We start from the raw sequence: 27,333 nt of genomic DNA, 5'->3' as shown, positions 1-27,333 counted from the left end.
CTCGCTCCCAGGCCCTGCGACCGCCCCAGAACTTTCCTGCTTCAGGCAAGGCCACGAGGCTGCGGATCCAGCTCTGAGAGACCCCAGGGCCTTTTGAATTCTCAGAACAAGTTATAAAACTATGATACGATGTTGGTGCATACTTCCTGTGCCTCGGAATGTAAATGTTTAGTTCCTCTCCCTCTGCATTCAATTCCACTGTGGGAAAGGCAGGCGAACACAAAATAAATAACCAGAAGACCTCTGCTCGCTGAGCTCCCTCGCTCTTGGCGTGATTCCTGACTAGCTCGTAATTCACCTCCCGCAAGGGACAACAGGACTGGCCGACAGCTCCAGAGGCAGCCCTCCCTCCTGCTAGCCCACCCTCTGCAGGATCCTCTGAGGCTTCCTCAGCCCGGGGAGCACAGAGCCCCTGCCTTTGAGAAGTGGCACTGTATCTGTAAAGGCAACAAGGTGGCCTGTGCTGAATATGTGGAGGGGGAGGGCATGGTGGGGAGGTAGGAGACCCTTGTGAGTTGCACACAGGGAGCCCTAGAGTCAGTTGCCACTGCCCTTACCTCCACTGTCTCCCCTCTAACTTGCAATCCTGGAGACCAGACCTTGTCACCTACAGACCCAGCACCCTGTGCTGTTTAGGGCATCTCCCCCACCCTGGTGTCCAGAGCTCAGGGGGCTTTCCTGAAAAGGAGGGGCTTTCCTCACAAACCTTGGATCTCAGGCTGAGATTAGAATCTGGTGCACAGGCTGTTGAGCCCTAGCAGATGGAGACCTTCACCTATGTGCTGCCTTCGTGGGGGAATGTGGGATCCCAATGGGAATGAGAAAGGGAGGGGGGAGAATGGGATGCATGGGGAAGTGGGGAAGGAGGGGGACAGCAGGAGGACAGGGGAAGAGGAGTGAAGAAAAGAGAAGGGGTGAAGTAGAGAGAACGGCCCAGAGAGGGAGAAGTAGGGCCCAGGTACCTGTGGTGTGGAGCCTGAGGAGTTGAGGCTGGCAACCGTCTGGCTCTATGAACCTCTCCTCAGGCTCCTCATGGGCCATTTACCTCAGAGGCCTGGATGATCCCGGAAGGCTCCTGTCAGGCCGCCTGAGAGGCCAGGGAAAAAGTGCCTCCTCAGCTTCCCTGCCCCTGCCCTTGCCTGAGCCTCAGGAGCTTGGAAGGCTCATAAAGCATGATGCCTGGGAGACCAACCAGCCGCCTTAGGCCAGGCTGATCCTGATAGGGTTGGGGGCCAGCCCCTGTCGTCAAGGCTAAGCTCACTGTGCTCCAGAGGAGCACTGGACCCAGGGGAGGAGGAGATGCCAGTGAGGCCTCCAGCTCTGTGGTGACCTGTGACTGTCCGCCAAGTCTCACTGCATCCAAGCATCCCTCCCTGAGCAGGCTGGTGCATTTTTCCTGCTCTGCTGAGCTCCTTCAAAGATACCAGCACATTGGTTAATCTTCCTCCTGTTCAGAAATGCAGAGTAATTTGCCCGAATGGGGATTTCTGCATATTTATACTAATGTCTGTGTTTAAAGCTTATGAGACAGGGAATTTGCTGAGAGATGTCCATTAGCAATATATACAGACTGCAATTATTTCTCTATGGCGTGTGGTTTGACTGCAGAATATTTTATTTCAATGGAAAGAGTGGGCTTTGCCTACTGTGTTTTCTTATGTGCCTAAAGAAATCAATAAGAACAGAAGAGAAGTGAAAAGAGCCAAGAATAAAAGGAGCGTGACCTTTTAGGATCTGGGGAGGCTTGAGAACTCTACATCACGAACTGCCTTCGTCCTTAGAATCTAAAAGCATGCACCCAAGAAGGGAAGATTCAGTACATTGACAAGTGCGGATGGATGCTGGCAGGTCTTCCCCAGGATAGAGTCAAAGCTCTCAGTTTATTCATCCAGGATGAGCTGTTGGAGGGGGGGTCTGTGTCAGAGACAGTCAGGAGGAAGGAGCAAGGGTGTCCTCAGAGCCCCCACTGCTGACCTCCAGCTGCCCTCTCCCCATCTCCATCCCAAGACAGATGCTAAGAAGTAAAGCAGGTTTTGATCTGAAACAAAATAAGCCTCAAGTCCTAGAGGTTCACAGGCCAAGGAGCTCTGGAATCTGCATGGATTTTGGCAGAATACAAACTTTTTCTTGAGAGAGAGAGAGAGAGAGAACTATTTTAGAACCTATGAGCTGAAGCCCCTGGTGTGATGACAGGGACGGAGGAGCCCTTCTGGTCCAGAGGACGTGCAGCCTAGGAGACTGGCCAGGAAGCTGAAACATTCCTCCTGTTTGCAAGCCCTACCTCACACCGACCTCTGCTCCACCCTTACCCCCAACCCAACCCTCACATGCCTTTTCTATATTGGTGTCGAAGAGCTTGAGGCTGACACACCCTAACCAGGCCTCACAGACAGATCAGACGTCTACTCAACTCTGGAAAAAATCTTCAATTCTCAGTCTTAGTAGGCAATCATTCAGCCTCATGTAGTTCTCAAGATGCAGAATTGTTTTAATAGGCTCTGTAGACAAGAAAAGCCCAACAAACCAGGGTGGGTGAATGCGAAGAGGTGATACCTGACTGCTTAGGAGCAAGCTGCTGATGACACTTCTTGAGTCTTCTCCTGGGGTCCGAATTGCCTCGTGCCCCTTTCCCTTCTGTCCTCCCCCCCATCCCAAGTCCTCCCCATCCTCCTCCACTCCGGGGTCTCTGCACAGCTGGAACACTTGGGCAGTGCCATCTGACCACAGCCTGCCTCCTCCTGCCACACTCTACTGTCGCGTGGCCTCCACAGAGCTGGCTTTCATCTGCCAGCATTTCCCTCAGCGGGTAGACACTATTCTTTTCCGGCCCCAGAATATTCCCTGAAGTCAATGCTGACTTCTCACAGCCTTCTTGCACAGAAATCTTTTCCAAGAGGCGCTGGGGTCCAGAAGAGGGACAGATGGTCCTTTTCTTTTTATAACACGGCCAGTCTTTTGAAGTGAAGAGCTATAAACACAAGTTGTACCTTCAGCAGATGTTTTGTGGGCACAACAAGTGCCACTTTGTGCTCTTAAGCAACTGTCACTGGTGTTAACTGGAGTGGAAGCTGAGTCTGGGCCGAACATTGGCGGGGGTCTGCGATATGCCAGGGGCCTGGGGACCATGGAGGGAGCCCTTGTGGCACAGTGGTTAAGTGCTTGGCTGCCAGCCTGCAGATCAGCAGTTCAAACCCATCAGCCACTCCGTGGGAGGAAGACGTGGCAGTCTGCTTCTGTAAAGATTTACAGCTTTGGAAACCCAAAGGGCAGTTCTACTCTGACCTACAGGGTCGCTGTGAGTCAGAATCGACTTGATGGCAGTGGGTTTAGGGGACCACGATGTGATGGTCCCTGTTCAGCCTGCAGCCAAACCTTGTATCTACACTGCTTGGCCAGCTCCAGGTCTACACAATTCCTGAAAACTGTGCCTGCACACCTTCACTGAGCTCAGGGACCACGCAGCACCAGTTCCCCTTGTGCAGCGGCCATTTTTGAAGTGCTGGCATCCTCACTGTGTTCCTGTGCTCCTTTTCCAACCAATCCTGAGGTTGGGGTCTAACAGCTGTAGGTTGGGGTGGATGCTACTCAAGAGCTCCATGGGCCAACTTTATCACTTTCTCCCTTGAGCCACTAACCACAAGTCTCCTGCATGGAAGGCGAGAATTCTGCCACAGAAACACCCGGCCAAAAATACCAAATCTGCGGCCCCTGAGTCTATTCTATTCATAGCGACCCTAGAAGACAGAGCAGAACTGCCCCATAGGGCTTCCAAGGCTGCAATCTTTATGGAAGCAGATTGCCACGCTTAACCACTGTGCCACTGGGGCTCCTATGGAAACACGACTTCCCTCAAATAGAGTGAATATGTAATGAATATAAAGTGCTAGGCACATAATAAGCTCCCACCTCCGTGCCCTTCCAGCAGATGGCAGCATAAGGTTAGGTCTACCAGAGCTGTCTAGTCCCTATGGCTGCACTGGGCCAGTTTGGGGACTTTTTGAAGGATAAGAATGCTGGCCAGACATCTTTTGAGCTCACAAGGAGTTGAAGGCTGTGCTAGATGTCCGCAGGAAGATGGTTCCCCTAGCTCTGTACTGGAGGCTCCTCACACATGGGTTACAGGGACATAGGCATCAATAACTACTTCTAAATGGATGTGTTGCTGTTTGGTAGATTTCAAGAATTTCACTTGCTTTAAAGGGCATAAGCTCAACTAATAGACCTCATTAACTTCAAAGATGTATCATCTTTGCACGGAATTGGCTTCTTCATAGGATGACTGGCTCCATTAACTTTACTGCATTGGCAATACTTTGTATAAGGCGTGGGAGATGTAGCAACAGGAACAAATCCCCAGTACTGTCTGCCTCCCAAGCTCCTCTGGCCTCTGCAGTGGCCAGGGCTCTGAAGGCTCCTCAAAGGGCCCCATGTCCCTCATGGATTAACTTTGGTGATTAAGTCTACCCACTCACCCATCCATCCATCACATAACACTTTCAGAGATGAGAAAGAATCTAAGAACCACCAACTTAATTGAGAAATAGCAGACATATGACTCTGGGAGACATAAATTGGCCATGGTGGGACTTCATTCTTAGCCCTAACAGCCTAATGACAATACAGGCTCCAACCAGAAGCTTCAAGGTGTGTTGTGGTGAAAGGGTATGGGCACTGGAGGCAGGCGGCTCAAGACTGAGTCCTACACTACCACTTATACCTGGGCAAGTGTCTTTCCCAAACCTTGGTTTTCCATCTACAAACTGGGGATAATCTCTGCCTTACGGGGCAGATGCAAAGATCACATAAGCTGCTGTTGTTGTTAGGTGTTATGGAATCAGCCCCCGACTTACGGTGTCTCCATACACAATGGAATGAAACACTGCCTGGTCCTATGCCATCCCTATGATCAGCTGTGGATCGGACTGTTGTGATCTATAGGGTTTTCATTGGCTGATTTTTGGAAGCAGATGGAGAGGCTTTTCCTCTAGTCTGTCTGGAAGCTGCATTGAAACCTGTTCAGCATCATAGCAACATACAAACCTCCAATGACAGACAGATGGGTGGTGGCTGCGCATGAGGTGCATTGGCTGGGAATCAAACCTGGGTCTCCTGCATGGAAGGTGGGGATTCTATCATGGAACCAACACTGCCCCCCAAATAGAGCGAATATATAACGAACATAAAGTAGTAGGTGTATGTCTCAGGCTGGGTTCTCTAGGGGACCAAAACGAGTGAACCGTATTTTTATGGAAATAACATGTACCTTCTATGTTTGTTTGCCAACCGTGCCTCTCCCTGGAGGTATTTTCATAAGAACGACTATGCAAATGTTTTTACATGTTGCTGTAAAAAAAATTAGCACAGCGCACTTACGAAAATACCCCTAGGGGAAAGGGCACGGTTAGCAAACAGATGCAGAGGGCATGTTACTTGCGTAAAAATACAGCATATATAGAGATTTATTTCAAGGAAATGGCTCACACAGTTGTGGGACCGGGCCAGTCCCAAATCTGTGGGTCATACGTCAGGCTGGAGGCTTCTCCTGACTCACGTGGCTGCAGGGGGTGACAAACCCAAAATTGGTAGGTCAGAAGGCAGGCTGCTGGTTCATGGAGCTGCAGGAGCTGGCCAATCCCAAAATCTGCGGGTCAGATGGCAGGCTGCTGGCTCATGTCCCAAGAACCAGAGATCAGAGGATAATGAGTCAGGTGCAGGATTGAGAGAGAGCTTTGCAAGAATATTCATATGTATTGGATACAGGAGAAAACCCCAAGGAAACTCCCCTTTCAACTGATGGGCTGCTCACATCAGATCACAAAATTAAGGATGACTACATTATAACTGCCAAGCCACTGAGAATCATGGCCTAGCAAAGTTGGTACATAACCTTAACCCTCACAGCCCATACCTTGTCAGCTTGGCATCTGTACATATCTCCTTAAGCTATACATAATCTCTAAATAAAGACAATTATAAAGTCATACTTGTGCCTAACGTGATACAACTAACATGCGTACAACCGAAAACACACTAGCCCTGTTTACATCTCATATTTTATAATAAGTAATGGAATAAAGGAGGGAAGAAAAACAAAGATATTTGAGTGATATATATATATGGAAACCCTGGTGGCGTAGTGGTTAAGAGCTACAGCTGCTAACCAAAAGGTCAGCAGTTTGAATCCACCAGGCGCTCCTTGGAAACTCTATGGGGCAGATCTCCTCTGTGCTATAGGGTCGCTATGAGTCGGAATCGACTTGATGGCAACAGTTTATATATATATGGAAACCTTGGAGGCATAGTGGTTAAGAGCTGTATCTGGTAACCAAAAGGTTGGCAGTTCGAATCCACCAGGCACTCCTTGGAAACTCTATGGGGCAGTTCTACTTTGTCCTATAGGGTTGCTATGAGTCAGAATCGACTCGATGGCAATGGGTTTGGTTTTTTTTTTTGGTATATATATACGTATATATACACACACACACAGACATATAACAAAACAAATACTAAAAACAATTACAGTTCTCTTTTTTGCAACTGGTCATGTGGTCATAGCTGGTATTTAGAACTACTGTCTTCTACCACCCATTTCCTACTCCCTTTCCTCTCAGCAAGTGCCTCAGCTGGCCATGGTTCTTTCCTGGTAGGGTGACCCAAACCTTTATTCCTGAAGGGTCTGGGCCATTAGCAGTCATGTTGGAATTGGGTTGCTGTAGCTTTCCATTGACTTTAATTACATGGCAGGGTAGTACTGACAGACGTCCTAAGGGATCTCCTGTATTCCAGACATGCTCTTCTTTACCTCCATTATGTAATATCAATTTGATTCCCCTTTGGTAATCATGGTCAATCACACCAGCCAATACAGTAACTCCCTTCGTTGTCTGTTGATCCAGAGGCATGAGGAACCCAAAGTGGCTGGGTGGCATTCTTAACTTCCTGTTCAGTGGAATCACTGTTGTATCTCCTGGTGGGATCATCCCTCCCTTTGGAACTAAGACCTTTAGACCCGCAGAGCATAGGGTTGTGAGGATAGGACACAAAAATTTTGCAAGTGGGTCACTAGGGGTAATGGTGAGTGGTGCCATTCCCATTTTCACCCCTTGATTCCTGGACCCATGAATCCTGGCTATGGGAGAAGCAGCACCATATATTGGATGCTAGTTTACAGCATATACAACCTCCTGGAGAACGTTGCCCCAAGCGTGCAAGGTACTGCCACCTAGCGGGCACCATGATAGTGTCTTTTGAAGGCCATTCCATTGTTCTATCAAGCCAGCTGCTTCGGGATGGTGGGGAACATGGTAAGACCAGTGAATTCCATCAGCATGAACCCATTGCTGCCCTTCATTTGCTATGAAATGAGTTCCTCGATCTGAGGCAAAGCTGTATGGTATGCCATGATGGTGGATAAGGCATTCTGTAAGTTCACGGATGGAAGTATTGTGTACAGAGAAGGCAAATCCATATCCAGAGTAAGCGTCTATGCCAGTAAGAACAAAACACAGCCCTTTCAATGATGGAAGTGGTCCAATGTAATCAATCTGCCACCAGGTTGCTGGCTGATCATCCCTAGGAATGGTGCCATAACGGGGATTCAGTGTTCATCTCTGCTGCTGGCAGATTGGGCACTCAGCAGTGGTAGCCAAGTCAGCCTTAGTGAGTGGAAGTCCATGTTGCTGAGTACATGCATAACCTCCATTGCTGCCACCATAACTATTTTGTTCATGAGTCCATTGGGCAATGATAGGAGTGGCTGGGGAAAGTGGGTGACTGGTATCCACAGAACACATTATCCTATCCACTTGTTTGTTAAAATTTTTCTCTGCAGAGATCACCTTTTGGTGAGTATTCACATGAGATACAAATATCTTTACTTCTTTGGCCCATTCATAGAGGTCTATCCACATGCCTCTTCCCCATACCTCCTTGTCACCAATTTTCCAACAATGTTCCTTCCAAGTCCCTGACCATCCAGCCAAACCATCGGACACAACCCATGAATCAGCATACAGTTGTACATCTGGCCATTTCTAGTTCCAAGCAAAATGAACAACAGGTGCACTGTTCAAAGTTCTGCCCAGCGGGAAGATCTCCCTTCACCATTGTCCTTCAGGGAGGTCTCAGGAAGGGGCTGCAGTGTTGCTGCTGTCCACTTTTGAGTGGTCCCTGCATATCACACAGAACCATCTGTAAAGCAGTCATGAGTTTTCTCTTCTTCAGTCAACTGATCATAAGAAATTCGCATGAGGCCATAGGTGCAGACTAGGAGAAGGAAGGTAATGTGACAAGAGTGGGGACCATAGGCATTTGGTCCACTTCCTCATATAACTTACTTGTGCCTTCAGGTCCTGCACAAGCCCAATCTCATATATAATGGAGTGCTGCTATGCATGTCCGACTTTATGACTCTGTGGGTCAGACAACACCCAGTTCATGATGGGCAGCTCAGGCCACATAGTGACTTGGTGGCCCATGGTTAAGTGTTCAGTCTCTACTAAGGCCCAGAAACAAGCCAAAACCTGTTTCTCAAAAGGAGAGGTTATCTGCAGAGGATGGCAGAGTTTTGCTCCAAAAATCCTAAGGGTCTGTGCCATGATCCACCAATAGGGGCCTGCCAAAGACTCCAAACAGCATCTCTATCTGCAACTGCCACTTCAAGAACCACTGGATCAGCCAGATCACATGGCACAAGTGACAGAGTGGCTTGCATAGCAGACCGAACCTGTTGTGCAGCCTTCTCTTGTTCTGGGCCCCACTCAAGACTAACAGCTTTTCGAGTCACTTGATAAATAGGCTAGAGTAGCACATCCAAATGTGGTATATGTTGCTTCCAAAATCTAGAGGCCCACCAGGTGTTGTGCCTCCTTTTCAGTTGTAGGAGGAGCCGGATGTAACAACTTATCCCTCACTTTAGAAGGAATATCTTAACATGCCCCACACCACTGTTCCCCTAGAAATTTCACTGAGGTGGAAGGCGCCTGACTTTTTCTTGGATTAATTTCTCACCCAATAGCATGCAAATGTCTTACCAATAAGTCTAGAGTCATTGATACTTCTTCCTTACTAGGTCCAGTCAGCATAATGTCATCAATTAATGGACCAGTGTGAGGTCTTGTGGAAGGGAAAGGCAATCGACGTCCTTGTGGACTAAATTATGATATAGAGCTGAGGTAGGACAGTGAAGGTGTATTGTTGGCCTTGCCACCAGAAGGCAAACTGCTTCTGTTATTCCTTCGAAACTGGAATCAAGAAAACGGCATTGGCCAGATCAGTAGCTGCATACCAGGTACCAGGAGATGTACTAATTTGATCAAGCAGTGAAACCACATCTGGAACAGCAGCTGCAATTGGAGTCACCATCTGATTAAATTTACAATAGTCTACTGTCATTCTCCAAGATCCATCTGGTTTTTGCCCAAGCCACATAGGCAAGTTGAATGGGGATGTGGTGGGATTTACCACCTCTGCATCCTTCATGTCCTTGATGGTGGCAGTAATCTCTGCAATCCCTCCAGGAATGTGGTATTGCTTTTGGTTTACTGTTTTCCTAGGTAGGGGCAGTCCTAATGGCTTCCACTTGGCTTTTCCTACCATAATGGCCCTTACTCCATTTGTCAGGGATCCAATGTGCGGGTTCTGCCAGTTGCTGAGAATGTCTGTCCCAATTATGCGTTCTGAAACTAGGGAAATCACTACAGAATGGGTTTGGTGACTCACTGGACCCACTGTGAGATGGACCTCAGCTAAGACTCCATTAATAACCTAACCTCCATGCGCCCCTACTCTGACTGGTGGGCCAGAGTGATGTTTTGGGTCTCCTGGAATTAGTGTCAGTTCAGAGCAAGTGTCCACTCATCTCTGAAAATTCTGATTATTTCCTTTTCCCCAATGAACAGTCATTCCTGTTAAAGGCTGTAGATCTCTTTAGGGAAGGCTAGGAGAAAGATTAACAGTATAGATTTTGGCAGGGCAGCGGGTCCTTCCTCAAGGAGACCTGGCCTCCCCTTCAAGGAGTTGAGATCTATAAACTGGCTCAAGTCTGGGAATTGATTGAGGGGCTGTGACTCTCTATTCTGGTGATTCAAGCTAAACTGCCATTCATTTGATCTAAAATTCTTTCACTTGTACAGGTCAAGTGAATATTCAGTAGATTTCCCATCTAGCTCACTCCTAGGGATGCCATGTCTAGGTAGCCAATGCCATAAGCCCATACGAGTCAGACTATTCTGATTACTACTTTGATTCTGTCCATTATGGTAGCCTCATCCACCTTGTCTCTGTTGATGAAGTGTTGCCACTTGGCTTCTACACCACAGGGTCCAATCAGCTCCATTGTAGTTTGGTGTCTTAATTCCGTTAGGGCAGTTCCCACTGTTAAATCTGATTTGCATAGAATAGCAATCACAGAAGTCTTCAAGGATGCTGGGGCTCCTTTCACAAATTTGCTCCTCACTGTTTTGGCAAAGAGTGTGTCCTCTGGGGACTCCATGGGTGGGTCTGGGTCCAACCTGAGAAATCTACTCCAACATGCCAATTTCCCTAAGCCTTTGGATACCTTCTTCTACAGTATACCAAGGCAGGTCTGGCATTTCAACTTGATTTAATGTAGGACACCACTTAATCCATGCTTCAGTGAACCAGCTAAATAAACTATTAGATCCTTTTCTAACCTCTCGAGCTGAAACATCAAATGAAGAATCTGTGCTTAGTGGACCTATATCAATAAACTCAGGCTGATCCAACTTTATGTTCTTTGCACCATTATCCCACACCCTTAATAGCCATTCCCACATATATTCCCCAGGCTTCTGTTTGTATGTATTAGAAAAATTAAGCAGTTCTTTTGGAGCGTAATGTACCTCCTCCTGGGTTACGCTTTGTACTTCATCTCTTGGGGCTTGCTGGGACTTAAGCCTACTTATAGGTCTAGAAGGAAAAATGAGTGGTGAGGGTGGATCCTGGGACATTGAGCAATGTCTTATAAGACATCTTCCTCAGGCTATGCCCCCGGCCACCCCAGGTGGTATCTCAGACAAATACTCTTCAGACACAGCTGGGTTAATCTCATCAGATGGGGATGAAAGGGATAATGGTTTTACTGGGGAGGGTGGATTAGCATACCAAGATGGAGTAATCTCTTTAGATGAGAGTAAGAGGGCTGGTTCTGCTGGTAGGAGTGATTCAATGGAATTTAGGGGCTCAGTGTCCCCAGCTTCCTGATTATCTGTCCATATGTCCCCAACTCAAGTTTCAAGATCCCAGTTCTTCCCAATCAATGCCCTCACTTTAACTTCAGACACCATTTGAGGTTTGGAATTCAATTGGCATTGTAATTCAGCCACTCTTATGATAAGACTCTGGGTTTTGTTTTTGGCAATGTCAGCTCTATTACTACAAGAAATAAGGCTTTCTTTCAGGGCACAAGCAGAAAATTTCAGATTTTGTATGTGGCACTTGAGCTGTGACTCTGAAGCTTTGAGCTCACCCCTTTCTTTCACTACATTGTCTAGTGAAAGTATGACCAAGCAACCAACTTCCTTATACTTCTCATTCTGATAAAATTGTAGAAAAGTATCAAATATGCAGTCATCCAGAAACTTGTCTCTCACAAATATTTCATCCATTGGTGGTGATGTTTTGCATATTTCTATTGCCATGGATTAGCAGTGCCTTCTTTACTACTGGAGGCAGTCATCAGCACCTTTAAGACTAGGCAGACTTGAGAGCCAATTCAGAAAACTCATCCTTATGATTCTGTTCCTCTAGAACCACTCTTGGTACCAAATGTCTTAAGCTGGGTTCACTAGAGGAGCAAAACCAGTGAAGCATAAATATATATATTTCAGGGAAATGGTTCATGCAATTGTGAAAGCTGCTAAGTCCCAAATCCATGGGTCAGGCATCAGGCTGGAGGCTTTTCCTGATTCATGTGGTTGGTGGGGCTGATGAACGCAATATCTGCAGGTCAGACTGTAGGCTGCTGGCTCATGTCCCAAGAACCAGAGGTCAGAGGATGAAGAGTCAGAGGCAGGATGGAGAGAGGGTGAGCTTTGCCAGAACATCCATATATGTTGGATGCAGGCCACAACCCCAAGGAAACTCCCCTTTCAGCCTATTGGTGGCTCACATCAGATCGCAAAATGGAGGATGATTATATAATAACTGCTAAACCACTGAGAATCATGGCCTAGTCAAGTGGATACATAACTTTATTCATCACAGAGCATAATAAGCTCCCACCTCCATGCCCTTCCAGAAGATGGCAGCACAAGGCTACACCTACCAGCACTGTCTGCCCCCACCCCCCCACCCACCAATTGCCGTCTAGTTGACCCTGACTCATAGCAACCCTATAGGACAGAATAGAACTTCCTCTTAGGGTTTACAAGGCAGTAATCTTTACAGGAGCAGACTGCCATATCTTTCTCCCATGGAGCGGTTGCTGGGTTGCAGGGCTCCTTCACTGCCTGCCAGGTCCCTGGAATGGCAGTCCCTGACCACAGCATCACAGATGAGATCACCTAGCAGTGCCAGTCTTCTGTTTTCTGGGGTGTCATTACTGCAAAGACCCAGGAAGAGGCCATGAGTCTACTTCTCTGCTCTCTGACAGAGAATTTAATGGATGACATTAAACTGGGAATCCCAGAAACACTGCCCAAACCCAAAATACCTCGTGTCATAAAATTGCTGTAGAGCCCAAGAAGGTCATGAGTGTTTCCTTACAGAAATAAGACTAAAATACAGGATCAATCAGAATTTTTGAAGCCTATCTGTTCAAATGGCCAGATGGACCAAGAGCCTTCAGAATCAGCACATGATTGTTCCTGAACAGGGGATTCCAAGGTCCTCGGCAACAGGTTCTACTGGGTGTTGACAAGAGAGAAAGGCATACTGGGCATAGTCATTGGGCTACTGGGCCTGGCTCTTGAAGGTGCTCTGGACTTGGATGATGAGGATGGCTGACCACTGAGGTGTTCATGTCCCCAGGAAGGGGCTAGGCTCTTTAAATAGACCTGACTTACTGAAATGACCACAATACAAGAACAGAGTTTGAAAACCACAAATTAAAAAATGTATATATGATCACCCAATATTTGCAGAGACCTGGAGGGCAGGACTCTCCTGTGGAGCATGCATGAAGCAGGCATTCCCAGGAGAGGCTGCCAGCCCAGGAAAGCGGTGGTGTGAGGGCGCCACATCGCTGAGTCATATAGAGTTACACCTGTCATCTCTCCCTCTCCTGTTTGGACAGTGTCCCCTCCCAAGACAAACCTCACTCCCAGGGCTGTTCATGATCTTGCCCATGTGGTGCCATTTATGACCCTTTTGAAGTGTGTGCATGTCTGGTCCCTGCTCTGCCTTCTCTTCTTCCCACTCATCCCGCATGCAGTGGGCACAGCCTGCTCCCTGGGGATGTGCTGCTCTGGTCTTAGCAGCCTTCAGGGGTGCCCCCTGGGCAGGGCCTGGGGAGCACAGAGGTCAGGCCCCATGCAGCCCAGGCAGGCCCTGGGCCCTTCTCCGTGTCGTTTTCTGTCTGTGGGGAAAGAGGGTTTCTAGGATGAAGAACTACCTAGCAGTAAGACGAAGTAATCACAGGGGTGCCTAGGAAACAGGGTGGTTTCACAGGGAATTTTCTTCCTAAAGTCAGTTTTTTTGGGGGAATGTGATGTTTTGGTGACACTTTTGAACCTCAGTTTCCCACCTATAAAGTGAGCTTTTTTTTCCCTTCTAAAAACATAGGGTCGCTATGAGTTGGAATCAACTCGACAGCAGCAGGTTTGGTTTTTTTGGATTTAAATGACATTTAAGGTAATGCCCTGCTCTGACACTCGCTATGGTGGTGAGAGAAAAAAAAAAAAAAATGAGGGGGCCAGAAATGGTTGAAAGGAGGAGGATGGAGTATTGCTCAGAAATAAATTCTCACCAACAGAGGGGGAGGTGATTGGGTACTTGGGAGGGCGTGGCTGGGGTGGGGTGGGTAAGATGGGCTGAGATACACCGAACCCCCAGTTTTCAAAAGGAAATAACTGAAAAACTCAGTGGAAAGGTTAACTTTATCTCATGGCTAATACTATAGGGGCAGGAATGCTCAGAAATGAAGGGGACGCCTCTATCCTGCTGAAAGGAAGACTCGAAGGAAACCGGTATAGGAGACAGTAGAACTCTTGAGAGACTTTTGTCTCTTCTCTTAATTTGGAAGTTTGAGCGTGTATGTGCCTGAGTGTGTACGAGTGTGTGTTTTGAACAAATAAGCTGTGATCATTATAGAAAAGTTAGAATATCTATGATGTGATGGTCAGGACTAAGAAGGGGATAGTCCTTCTCCCCTGGGCCACCCAACCTCTCATCTGGTGTCCCGTCAAGAGGTGCTGTGACAAGTTAAAGCATGGCCAGGGCGGACACCGGCATGGTGAAGTGACCTGAGGATGAGCAGCTGAGGTCACTGGACCTATTCAGTCTGTAGAAAAGGAAATTCTGCATCTTCAAAACTCCGAAGGGCTGTCATGTAGAACAGGGACTAGCTTTGTTCTGGGTGGTCCCTAAGGGCAGGACTGTAGACGTTACAGGAAGACAGCTCTTGACCATTTAACAGAAAGAACCACCTAGCAATCAGGGATGGCAGCGGCAGCCCCTGCTTAGTCCTCAGCAGTGGGAGCAGATTCCTGCTCTCATGAGACGACCCTGAGATGCCTCCCAGGTTCTATGGAAATAAAAATTAACCCCAAATACGGACGACTCTAATGATGGAACACATATAGTCATTGCTCAGAGTAAGCAGTTGGTTGGTAAGCCATGGTAAAAATGCTAAGAGTGCATCTATGAAAAGGTTCAAATAACCAAAAAAACCCCATTGCCATCGAGTCGATTCCGACTCATAGGGACCCTATAGGACAGAGTAGAACTGCCCCATAGGGTTTCCAAAGAGTGCCCGGTGGATTCGAATTGCTGACCCTTGGGTTAGCAGCTAAACTCTTAACCACTACACCACCACCAGTGTTTCCAGGAACTATTGAAAACCCCCACAATTAAAAGGCACAGGTTGTTTATAACTACATTGGAACTGAGCTGCAGGAAGGGGCTACCCATTCCATCTGCCAGCCAGACTGGTATGTGGCCCACAACACTGGCACCTGCAGAAGTTGGTGGAAAATTAATATGCGCTTGCCTGGGATGTGTGTGGACCTGAGATGCTGACCACTGACAACACTGAGATCTCACGTGATGGGGGCCAGTGGGCAAGACCAGTTCATAGTGTTGTGCTTGGTCATCTGTGGGCAAGATCAGTTCATGGTCCTGTGCTTGGTCATCCAACAGGCTGTGGGGAGGCTCAGAAAGTAAAGAACCTTTGCTGGGTTCTGCCCTGAAAATGCTTGGGTTTTCCTCTAAGACGTCTTTTCTAAAAAGAAGAGTTATGCTAAGAAAACAGGCAATGACAACTGACTATTTCAATAGATAACCCTTTGGGCATTTTTTATTCTGGCAATTTACACAGTGTCTTGTGTTTCTAAAATACGGTGGTTGTATTATTCTTACTTTTTAGATTTCTAGGATAGTCAATGTGCTCCTGGATGGGATGTGATTTCCACCAAATCGTTTCTCCTCCCATCAGTTTTGTGCCACGTTTTCTCTGGCTTTGTTTCATGAACTGGGGGACCCAGGACCCCCTCGACCCATCCCACCGCACAGTACAAGTAGCAAGCAAACCACATCTTTGCCTGGCTCTGCTCATCTCGAAACTCACCCCAATCTGAAAAACTAAAAAATAAAAACAAAAACAACTCTAGGATAGGAGTCAGCCTGACATGGCACAATGTTTCTCACAAAGACAGCAGGTGTTGGATGTCTGAATAGTGATGAGGTAACAGGAAACTTGTCATTAAACCTGGGTCCCAACAGGAGAGGGAAAAGAGGTTTACAAGGAATTTCTGGACGCTGGATGTGCATCGGTTAATGGCCCCAAGTGCTTCCTGCTCAGATCAAAGCCCCTGAAGATCAGAGGGGTTTTCCCTCCAAAAGCAGGATGGCCTCAGAGACAGAGAAGTTGGACCCTTGCCTGAGATCATGACTCGGGCCTGCCATACACTGACTGAGGAGGTCAGTTGGCCACGTGGTCTGAACAGGCTTCCTGGACTTTCCATGCAAGGTGTCAGAGAAGGGAATTTTGAGGGCCCTTAAGTTTCAATCACCCCAAGCTGAACATGTCTCAAAGTGGGACAGGTTTGAATAGAGGCATGTGTGTGTGTGTGTGTGTGTGTGTGTATGTAACTCCATGACAGATGAATCTAACTGAAAATCATGATTCTGTGTTCCTGGCTCTTATTTCAATCATTCTTCCCCAAGCTCCAGCATTTGCAGAACTACGTGCCCTTCCCTCGCCTTCTCTCTCTCATTTCAACTGCCCAGCTTAGTCTTTCTACCACAGTCCACACTGACCTCCCTTTCTTCCAGCTCCTGTAGCCCTTATTGCTAGCACCTCCTAGTTTTCCCAGATGGCAGGCAGGCTACTACAGGGTGGACTTTTACATCCCCCGCCCCTGGAGCCTAGCATTGTGCTGGAAACCCTGTAGGCATCAACCCAGTGCCCCATGTCCAGTAAGAGCTGAGACCTGTACTTGGACAGCCATGCATGGGGTCTGCATGCAGTAGGTACCTAATACTATACATGTGAGTTGCTCAATACTTGTGTGGTGATGCAGCAGGGAGGGAGGTGACACAAGTCCAGCCCCTCAGTGGCCTCTGGTGTCACTGATCTAGAACCTAGCGTGACATCCCTGCTGGTGTCTGCTTGGGCCCTCCTGCCCTGAGAGAAGACAGGGCTTTGGACCAGGGCAGCTGGCTTCCTTCTGTGAGTCGGCACCATGACCTGGAGGCCTGGGAAGAACATGTTCCCTCCCTTCGCTCATGTCTGAAAAGCCCTCTCGGTCCCATCAGCACCTTGACTTTCCTGAGAGGGGGGATTCCAGATCTCAAAGATGCTCAGCAGAGACTTGGGCTGGTAGCCCATGTTCCTCCCACACTGTGGTTCTCAGCTTAGTGTGTAGAGGGTCTGGGAAGACTCACTCCGCCTGTGCCTGTTGAGCAGTGGAGCCCCGAGAGACACATAAAGAGGCCGGGGTGGCCAGGGGTCACCTCCTGTTCCGAGTATGACATGTTCCCTGGGTGGTCTGGCTGCCTTTGCTGCATCCTTCCACTTGCCTGGTTCACTTATAGTCAAATGATCTGTTAACAAAACCGTTAAGCCCTGCACAGCCCTCTAATTAATGATTAACAACCCCCCGGAGGACAGAGCCCTGTGAGGGGAGGAGGGCTTCCTTAGACAGGGCGGGGCGAGTACTGTCTGGGTGAGGATGACAAGACTGCGTGTAGATGGGCTTTCAACTTCCACAGGCTTGGTAACACTGATTTCCTGGGTGAGGGGTGTATGTGCTGGGGGTGGGATCTGAAAAGAGGAGAAGTAGGGTAATTGTTGGACAGTGGGTTTGGCTCCAGATCTGTGTTGAGGGTTATGTTAATCAGATTTATGAGATTATTTGAGACAACCTGACTTAAAAGCTGTGGAGGTCTGAAGCCAAAGCTGTTCCAGAGAACATTTGTTCCCCAGATTCTCCAGCACTTAAAGGAGTGGTAGGAATAAGAACAGCTAATGTTATTGTGAGTTTACCATGTGCCAGGCACTGTGTTAAGACCTTATGTACAGTAATTAATCCCCAAAGCATGCCTATGAGGATAGCACTATTACTATCCCCATGTGGCAGATGAGGAAACCGAGGCTTAGGGGCACTGGTTTTCTAGTACACATTTATTTAGTTAGTGGGTAGCAGAACTGGAGTTCTATCCACGCATTCTGATACAGAACCCGAGCTGCTGAGCACCATTCATGCTGCCAGCCACATGCTCCTATCCATTCTCTCTGCTTACAGTTTTGGTTGGTTGGTAGGTATCATGGATTGAATTGTGTCCCCCCCAAAATATGTGTCAACTTGGTTAGGGCAAGCTTCCAGTATTGTGTGGTTGTCCTGCATTTTGTGATTGTAATTTTATGTTAAGAGGATTAGGGTGGGACTGTAATACTACCCTTACTCAGGTCATCTCCCTGATCCACCGTAAAGGGAGTTTCCCTGGGGTGTGGCCAGTACCACCTTTTATCTCTCAAGAGATGAAAGGAAAGAGAAGCAAACAGAGAGTTGAGGACCTCATACCACCAAGAAAGCAGCACCCAGAGCAGAGTGTGTCCTTTGGACCTGGGGTATCTGCACCTGAGAAGCTTCTTGACCCATGGGAAGATTGAGGACAAGGACTTTCCTCCAGAGCCGACAGAGAAAGAAAGACTACCCCTGGAGCTGACGCCTTGAATTTGGACTTTTAGCCTACTTTACTGCGAGGAAATAAATTTCTCTCTGTTAAAGCTATCCACTTGTGGTATTTCTGTTATGGCAGCACTAGATGACTAAGACAATAGGTAAACCATGCCAAACCTGTTGCTATCTAGTTGATTCCAACTCAAGACAATCCCATGTGTTACAGTGTAGAGCTGCTCCATAGGGTTTTCTTACCTGTAATCTTTACAAAAGCAGATTTGCCAGGCTTTTTTTTTTTTTCTTCTGTGGTGCCACTGGCTGGGTTTGAATTGCCAATATTTAGGTTAGTAGTCAAGTGCAAACTGCACCACCCAGGGACTTGGTTGGTAGGCAGGAGTTACATAAGTCTATTTGTCAATCTGTTGATGAAGCCCCCGCAGAATCACTGGCACCCTGATATCAGGCTGAATGTCACAGGATGCTGAGAGCCTTGAAGGATGGGAAGAGCCCTCTGGCTCCCGGAATTAGGGGGATGGTCACAGCAACAGGCCCGTTACGTCCATCATTATGGCGATGGTGAAAGACCATAAAATATCACAATGGGAGAAGGTGATTTTTTTTTCTGGAGCCACACTGGAGGGGACTCATAGCGGGCCTGGAGCCCACCAACCTAGGCCAGAGGTGAGGGGGTGTGAAACGGGAGTGGTGGTGGAGGTGGATGGTGGAGGAGGGATAAGAAGGAGGCAGTATCAACTGAGTTTTCAGAATTACTGTTTTTGTGGAGTAAGGGCTGGGCCCTTACTAAGGGTTTGGGCTCCCCACACGTTCGTGATTTGCCGAGACAGACACAAAGGAAGAACAGGTCTGCAGGGAAGATGAGTTTAGTTTGGATGCCATTTTGTGCCTCTGGGCTAACCGTGCATGGGGAAACCGCTTTACCATGAATACCCAGCTTCCTCCAGAATGTTTATTGAGTGGAAGAGGGAGCAGTATGCCTGGGGCATGCTCTGGACATGTGACGGGGTGGGGAAGAGCGATGAGAGCTGTGCTAGGGTCCATGGCTGGGAGAGTGGCCCTGAGTCCCCCTGCCAGGGAGGTGATGCATATAACCTCCCTTCTAGGCTGGGGGATGTGGGTCCTGTTAAGTGGCTTGGTCAGGGGCTGCCAGCCCTGTGAATAAGCCTGGGCTTCTCCTGTCTTCTCTTTTTTTTTTCTCCTGTCTTCTCTACGCTGGGGAGGGGCCCTGATTTTCCAACCTCCACTAGTTCACCCTTTGTTGAACATTCCAGACCCTGGGCCAGTGTTGACAGCCACAACTGTGTTTGGTGTTGTACACAGGTACAATGCTGTGTACTTTCACATCCAGGATCTCTTGTAATCCTCCCTTACGTCCTATGAGCTTGGGATTGTCATCGCCAATGCACAGATGAGGAAAGGAGGCTCAGAGAGGTTTGGTGGCTTGCTCCAGTTGCATAGCTAGTGGTAGAGTGAGATTCAAAGCCAGTTCCAGCCCCAATGCCTATGTTGTTGTTCATAATGCCTCAAAGTATCTTTAAGAGATTCCGTCTTTCACTCGTGGAGCCTAGAGCTGCTGTTGCCAAAGCAAAAGGTGGCAGTGAGGCCACCCTGAGTTCCAGGGGGCCCAGGTCCAGGGCAGGGCAGGGAAGGGAGGAGATGTGGTCCCACAGGAAGGGATAGTCTCATCCCGCCAAAGGACCCTGGGCCCCAGGCAGGGAGGCCAAGGTCTTTGTAGATGGAGCCACAGGGTCCCTCACTGGGGGCTACAGAATCTAAAGTCAGGAGTATGAGTCTCCCTACTTCAGGTAAACTCAGATTTTGTTTTTTTGGTCCAGAGGCAAGAGGGAGCAGGTGCAGCCTGGCTTCTGTCTCCCAGAACATGCAAGTGAAAATACAATAGCCTTTCCACCTCTCACCACTGGGCCCAGAGTCTGGGCTTTAAAAGGTCTCAAGCCACCCTCTAAGCCACCAAATATCCTTTTTTTGGAAGAAGGCAGGGGATAGAAATAACTACATTAACAGCCTGTGCCCCTGGTGTGAGCTCCATAACCAGAGACACCAGCTGGGTTCACATGGTACCAGCTGCGGGGACATTAGACTTCTAGGTCTTACCCAGGGCTGAAGTTGGCCAGCGCCTCCCCGCTTGGATTAACCTAGGGGTTCCAGTCCAACAAAACCCAGCGTCTCGGGTATCTTAAGCAGGATTCAAATGGAATGAATTCTTTTTTCCTCCCTTATCACTTTGCACATATGAAATCTATTTTGAATTAGCTTTCAGTATATAGTCTAGAAAAAAAAATCCTACATATCGCTCCCACCCGCAAACTGTGCACAAAGAGAGATTTATTTTGTACGTTTCTTAAAAAAAGTCTATATGTGCTCAATGCATTTAAATAACACTCATTAAAAGTGAACTGCGTGCAAGCCTACTTCTCTAGTCACAGATGAGAGACAATCACTTGACCTATTGCAAATCAAAAAGCATTTCCACGGCACCTTTATTTTTCAACTGGTTAAGTTTTAAATTAAAGTCCCAACACTTTTTGAGAAAGCCGACTTACATAGCCCCAACTGAAATTTCAGCTCAGTCAATTGGAAGATAATTACAAGAAACAAATGTGAAATTTTAAATCAGGGCACTAATGAAGTCTAAAAATACCAGTGGCCCGTCCCTCTGGTTGGCAAGACCTGTTCTTCGTGGAGGTGATCTCTCCGTAATTACTCAACCCCGGGAGAGACCAGGTTGTCACGTCAAACAATAGCAGGAAAAAATCTCGGGACTTTTAATGAGCTAGATCTCCACGCTTTCCAAGGTGGATCTTATTATAATGCTGGGCAAGATTTCAAATGGAGAACAGAAGAAAAGCTCTTTTTTTTTTTTTCCAGCGGAGTTCTGACTTGTGTTGATGCCATCACGCTGTGCCTCCTGGTTCCTACCCTGAGCCAGCTGTCTGTCATTTAGGAGTGTGAAATCAATTTGGCTTTGGTGATGTAAAATCCCGAGGGGCAAAATTAAAGTGACCCACATCCAAACCTTGTGGGCCTGTCAGGAATAGGACTCTAACCTGGCAAGTTTTAAAGATTTGGTTTCAAAATTCAGGTTTCTTAGTTAAAAAAAAATGCAGTTGTTTGACATTAGATCTGACAGGCAAATTATAACTTCGGCAGTAAAGGCTTTTAAGATTAGAAATGAAGGGAGAAATTACTTTAAAAATGCACACACATACACAACCCACTGGGGCTCTGTTTTTGAGGCACTGGTATATGCATGCTTCACTGTCTTCCTTCACCTTTAATAAAAAAAAAAACCCAAAAAACCAAACCTAGTGCTGTCGAGTCGATTCCGACTCATAGCGACCCTATAAGACAGAGTAGAACTGCCCCATAGAGTTTCCAGGGAGTGCCTGGTGGGTTTGAACTGCCGACCCTTTGGTTAGCATCCGTAGCACTTAACCACTATGCCACCAGGGTTTCCTCACCTCTAATATAAGGGGTAAATCACCTGATGAGGGTCGTAAACAGAGAGGTGAGTTAGATGTACTTTCTGGGGAAAATAGCCATTTGGCTGGCAACCTATGGAAATCAGCATGGAGGTGGGTCAACAGGTATCACTGGCTGTGACTGGAGGGACCTCCCTAGCCCACACTGCTGGCTCAGCCAAGCCCAGGGCCAAGGTCAAGTTCTAGGCCCCCACTCTCCCTGGCTCTCATTTTGCACTCCCCCAGTGGAGCTGGAAGAGGAGCTCTCCCTCCTCTCCTCCCATCCAGTGGGTACGGTGCCACCCTGCTGCTCAGTGTCCACAGCACAGATGTTACACAGGGGTAGTTCTACAATGGCCCACTGGCCCGGTGCATGCACCAGCACTGCGGAGACCTGTCCCCATTCCTGGGTCTTCCTGATCCACTGGCTCCGACAGCTGAGGGTGTTCAGATCCATCTGCCTCTGGCAGCTTTGGGTGAGGTGGTTCCAGCTCGGTGCTAAGCCCCAAAGCAGGGACTTCGGCCCTCTCTGGGCTAGTTACTCTCTGGCCCAGAAAAACTCCTTTTCCTGATGGAAACTTGGCATACCAACAAGACATTTCATCAGCCCCAGGAGGCCCTGGGCTGGGGCTGGGGGTGGGGCTTATGGCCTCCCATGGTGGGGGGAGGGAGGACCACCCAGTGCCTAGGGCCAGGAGCAGCTGGGCCCCTGCTGCCCAGTGTTTCAGAGTTGGCGGCTGGGAATGAGGGTTTTTTAAAAAAAATTTTTTTAAAGGTTTTAAAGGGAGAGGGAGCTTACCAAAACAATTCAAACAAAAAATCAATTTAGTCAATTTTTTAAAACAGATCTTAAACAAAGCAAGAGTTTACTAGAATTTAGATGTAATTTTCTATAATTCTGTCATTTAAAACTAGTGCTGATTTCCAAAACAAAGGCAGTCAGGGCTCAATCAGATTGGGAATTAAACCCAACAGAGATCTAGACATGGGCTTTGTTGTGGGGATGTTTGACAAGGCCTGAAAATTGCTCAAAGGGATAAAGATAGAGATTTATGAGAGCAGGCAGGAGAGAGAATGGCTAGTTGGGTTTGTTGTTCTACTAAGGCACAGGGCCATCCAAGATGCGATTTCAAGGGGCTTTAAAGAGGAGCGGAGAACGTGTGCCCAGATAGCCACACTTCCCCGGCCGAGGAGACCACCTAGCCCCCACTTTCAAAGGAAGCATGGGCTCTCCAGCAGGGCAGACTGCCCACTGTGCAATGTCTTCCTCCTGCCCCCAGGATGGTCTGCACCTGGTTGAGGCCCGGCAGCCTTCCCTCTCCACTCAGAGGCATGGCCCGCCTGCCGAAAGCTGTAAGGCACAGGCCCCTGCTCCTGCTGCCTCCTTCCACATTACAGCCTGGGCAAACTGTTCAGATACCAAGAGTGGGGTCTATCTGCTGATGCCCTTTGCCCTAACCTGGAGTCCGTGGGTGGTGCAAATGGTTATACAGCTGCTAACCAAAAAGCTGGTGGTTTGAATCCACCCAGAGGTGCCCCGGAAGAAAGACTTGGTGATCTACTTCTGCAAATCCAGCCACTGAAAACCCTAGAGAACACAGTTCTACTCTGACATTCATGGCACCACCATGAGTCTGAATTGACTTGATGGCAACTGTTTTTTGTTTTTTCCCTAACTTGGAAGGGGTCCAGGCTGGGGGCTTATCTCTAGAACCATGTTCCTGATGGGCTCCCTTCCTGAACTCTGCTCTCACGGACCCAACTTCCAGCTCCCCAGCAGGAAAACTCCTCCAGGGCTGGGGGAGAGGCTAGCTGAAGGCTGAGGCTGGAGGGGCTCTCACTCAGAATCTCACAGGACCATCCTTGGGTCCTTGAAACCAAAAATTCCGGTGGTTCTGGATGGTCTAAGGATATGTCCTGGGCCTCGCTAAGTGCCCAGGGTGCTGCAGTCTCCCAGAGTATGGCAGACGGTATTTTTCTGGGGAAAGACAGGGCTACTTCATGTTCTGAATGTCCTCCATGGGTGGAAAATGGAGGAGGTCTCCAAAGGAACTGTCCCTGGAGCCCTAAGCGAAAAAAATGATTCCTTTGCACTCTGCACTTTGGCCCGTCTGGAGTCAGAAGTGATACTGGCTGGAGTGTGGGCTGGAGGGGGACAGACTGTGGGCCCTGCCGGCTCTCCCCTTCCTCCTCTCCCTCTTCTTGCCCCTTGCATTTCCCCTCCTCCCTTGTCCTGCCCCCGCCCTTCCCCTTTGCCTCGCTGGCTGAGGCTGGGCTGCCTCCGGCAGGGAGAGGCCCCATTGCAGCCTCTGGGTCTGGTGACGCCGGAGGAGCTGCTGGGAGACACAGGCTACCATGATCCATGCCCTGTCCGCACTGTGTCCGCAATGACCAAGACGGGGAGGCACACACGCAGGCACACAGGGGGCACGTGGGCAGCACGACTTACCTTTGGGGTGCCCTGGGTCGGTGAACTCATATTTCCCCACGCCAATGGTCCGCAGCATCTGCAGCCCGTGGGCCGAGTCAGAGGTGGGGGGCCCATTGGTAGTAGGGGCACTGCTGGGCAGGGTGGCAGACGGCTGGGCTGGCGGTGGTGGAGGCAGCAGGGGCCCTGCCATGTGGCCGTTGCCTACAGCAGTGGGTCCCGGGCGGGCCACCTGCCCCACGCCAGGCAGCGTGGACACAGCCAGGGGCTGTGGGCTGGCGTACAGGGCCTGGGCAGGCATGTTGACCACCACGCTGCTCAGAGGCTGGGAGGGCGGCTGTGGGAGCGAGTAGTGGCCTGGCAACAGCGGGAGCTGGGGCCCCACGTGGGGAGGCAGTGAGGGGGTCACCCCAATGACCGGGGCCTGGACGTTCACAGCTGGGCTGAAGGTGGGAGGCTGAGCTACTCCATAGGAGTGTGCAATCAGGGCAGGCTGGCTCCCGGCGGCCACCGTGGTCACCCATGGCCCTGTGCCTGCAAGGGAGATGGAAGAGATGTCATCTGATGGTTATACATTCACTCAACAAACACTGACTGCCCCAGGCCCTGGGCTGGTGCTGGGGCCACAGAGGTGGGTAAGGCACCTGCACCTACAACTTACAGATCAATAATTGGTGATCACAAAAATAGCATGCGGTAAGGGCTTTAGGACTCCATGAACAAATGGCTGAGAGAAAAAAAGCAGCAGAGACCTCCTAAGAGACCTGGGTTCAAATCTCGACTATGCCATTTACTAGCTAAGAGCCCCAGGTAAGTTGCTAATTATCTCTGAGACTCATTCTTCTCATCTGTTACATGGGACAGCAGTATCTACCTCATAGGGCTACTGGCCTGGGATGAATTAAACAAGGAAACTGTATTTCAAAAGAAAAAAAGAAACTAGAAGAATTTCCAGTGGTGGTGTTAGACAACTGTTGGTGTTTCTCCTTCCTTTCTAGAGAATCACTGTCTGAGGGAGATGGGGGAGAAGCTGGAAGGTGAAGGAGTGGGTGCTTGCTGGGCAAGGCAAGGGTACCAGGGCCTGCAGCTGTGCGAGGGCCTGGTGGTTCAGGAACTTGGGGGGCAGGAGGAAGTGGGGGCAGAGTGGAGAGGTGGATGGGAGCAGCCTTGCTGGGAAGGCCAGGCTTTGCCCTAAATAGCCTCGTCATGGCCGGCCCTAGAGGGGGTGGGGGTGAGGAACAAGAGAAGCCCACTTTGGCCCTTAAGGAAGTTTTGGATGAACAAGGGGGCCCAGACATGTCTCTTAAGATCTGATATAAGACATGAGGCCAGTGGTGCCCAGTTCAAGGCCCAGGGCCCCCTGAGCTGAGCTGATATTGAATGAAGCCAGAAGGTCCTGTGACAGGGAAGGCCAATCTGGGTTGTTTCTGACTAAATGAGCCTGGGTCTAGGCCTCCGTCACCCAAACACCACCTTAATATTCATGATGCCTCTGGGGCAGCAGTGTAGGCTGAGGTTAGGAAGCCTGCTGAAGGAGAGTAGGGTGAGGGGGCTACTCAGGACCACCAACCCCAGGGGCTGGGAACATCCTCACAGAAATAAGATGACTATTCAACCATGGTGGGGGCTGTGTCTGAGAAGCAGTCAGGAGGGAAAGCCACATGGCACGGTGGTGAAGAGCAAGGCTCAGGAGTCAGACAGATCCAGGTTGGAGTCCTGGTCTGCCCCTTACTAGCTGAGTGACCTTAGATACAAGGCTTCCCTGAGCCAATGTCCTCTTCCATAGTTTGGACATTAATAACATACACATCACAGGGCTGTGGTGAGGACTGAGAGGATACTCAGAACAAGCCACATAATAAAAGTGCAACAGATATTTATGGTTTTGATAAATGAGATGTTATAAAAAATTAGAAGGTGATACACACTGGTGAAGAGCGTCCCTGGGATTTGGTTATGCAGCAAGATTCTAGAATGGGCTGCAAAGAGCAGTTGCCCCCAAGTCTGAAGAAGGTGAGGTGGTGATCATTGTGAGCCAGCCCAGACAGTGTGTGATATAGCTATGGCAGGGCAGCTGTGATCTAAGGCTGCAATGGTCAAAGTGGAGTGTGGGATGAAGGAGATGAAGGAGGTGCTGGCCAGCCTACATGTGGGTCATTTGTGTGCGGTTCTAGGCCTTGCACTCCAAGAAGGATGCAAAGTTGGGAGCAGTGCCCAGGAACATAAAGGGACAGGCACCCATGGGCTCTGGGCATGCTGAAGGGCTTGGGGTATTTATCCTGCAGAAGATGTGGGGGACTGGAGGGGAGGGGCTCCAGTTATCTGAAGGGCTGTCACGTTCTGTGCCTCCTAAGGGGGAGGTCTGGGACCAATGGAGAGAAAAGGGAGGCCTTTGTTATGGCCAGAGCTGTCCACAGGACTGGAAGCTGTAGGAGGCGGTGAGCTCAGCTCCTGGGGCTGGAACGTCTCTGTTCTCATGTAAATACTGGCATTGGAAAACCTCACTGGAAGGTATGACTTGAGACCTTTGTAATGAATCACAGTACTGAGGTTATTCAAAACAACCTGAAGCAAATTCGAAGCCACCCCTACAATGTTACTCACACTCCCTTGCCTTCCCAGATACTTTCCTGAGTTGGAGGGGAAGGGGGGAAGCACACACACAGCACCCCACACAGCCTGAGGGTGGAGCTTCTGCAGGCTGCGGGCCAAGACCTGCTGCTGAGGAGCAGGGGCACCTCTACCACCCCACCCAGCCCTGGGGTAGGCGGCTCCGTCCAGTGACAAGTACACACCTGGGTTGTCGCTCTCCCTCATCTGTTTGGAGGGTGGCTCATCAGTGTCCCAGGGCGTGGACTGATTGATGGGCGTCTGTCCCCACCGGATGCTGGTCGCCAGTCCCTGGGACTGATTGTCCGCTTTGGAGATGCCGGGGGCCTGTGGGGAAGCACAGAAGGGAGGTGAGCCCAGCCTGCAAGGGTCACTGCCGGGGGGCCACCCCCTGGAACAAGACTCCTCCATCAGCCACTGAGCAACGAGGCCAGAGGCAGAGGCCTGCCCTGCACCCAGTCCCATGGAGGCCTCAAAGGATATTTTGACCTAGTAC

General features: G+C 49.2%; 1 protein-coding gene across 1 annotated transcript in view; it reads right to left on the bottom strand.

The window, feature by feature from the left end:
- Positions 1-27,333, bottom strand: part of KLHL29 (kelch like family member 29) — a 177,055-nt gene that overhangs the window by 61,717 nt on the left and 88,005 nt on the right. The window contains exons 2-3 of the mRNA XM_064295083.1: positions 27,023-27,164; positions 24,249-24,761 (exon numbers count right to left, since the gene is read on the bottom strand). Of these exons, the coding sequence (XP_064151153.1) occupies positions 24,249-24,761; positions 27,023-27,164 (655 nt within the window). The remainder of the gene's footprint in view (positions 1-24,248; positions 24,762-27,022; positions 27,165-27,333) is intronic.

This window comes from Loxodonta africana, chromosome 12 (genome assembly GCF_030014295.1).
Source record: "Loxodonta africana isolate mLoxAfr1 chromosome 12, mLoxAfr1.hap2, whole genome shotgun sequence".
Lineage (NCBI taxonomy): Eukaryota > Metazoa > Chordata > Mammalia > Proboscidea > Elephantidae > Loxodonta > Loxodonta africana.
The sequence above is the reverse complement of the archived record's forward strand: the minus strand, read 5'-3'. Positions and strand labels throughout refer to the sequence as shown.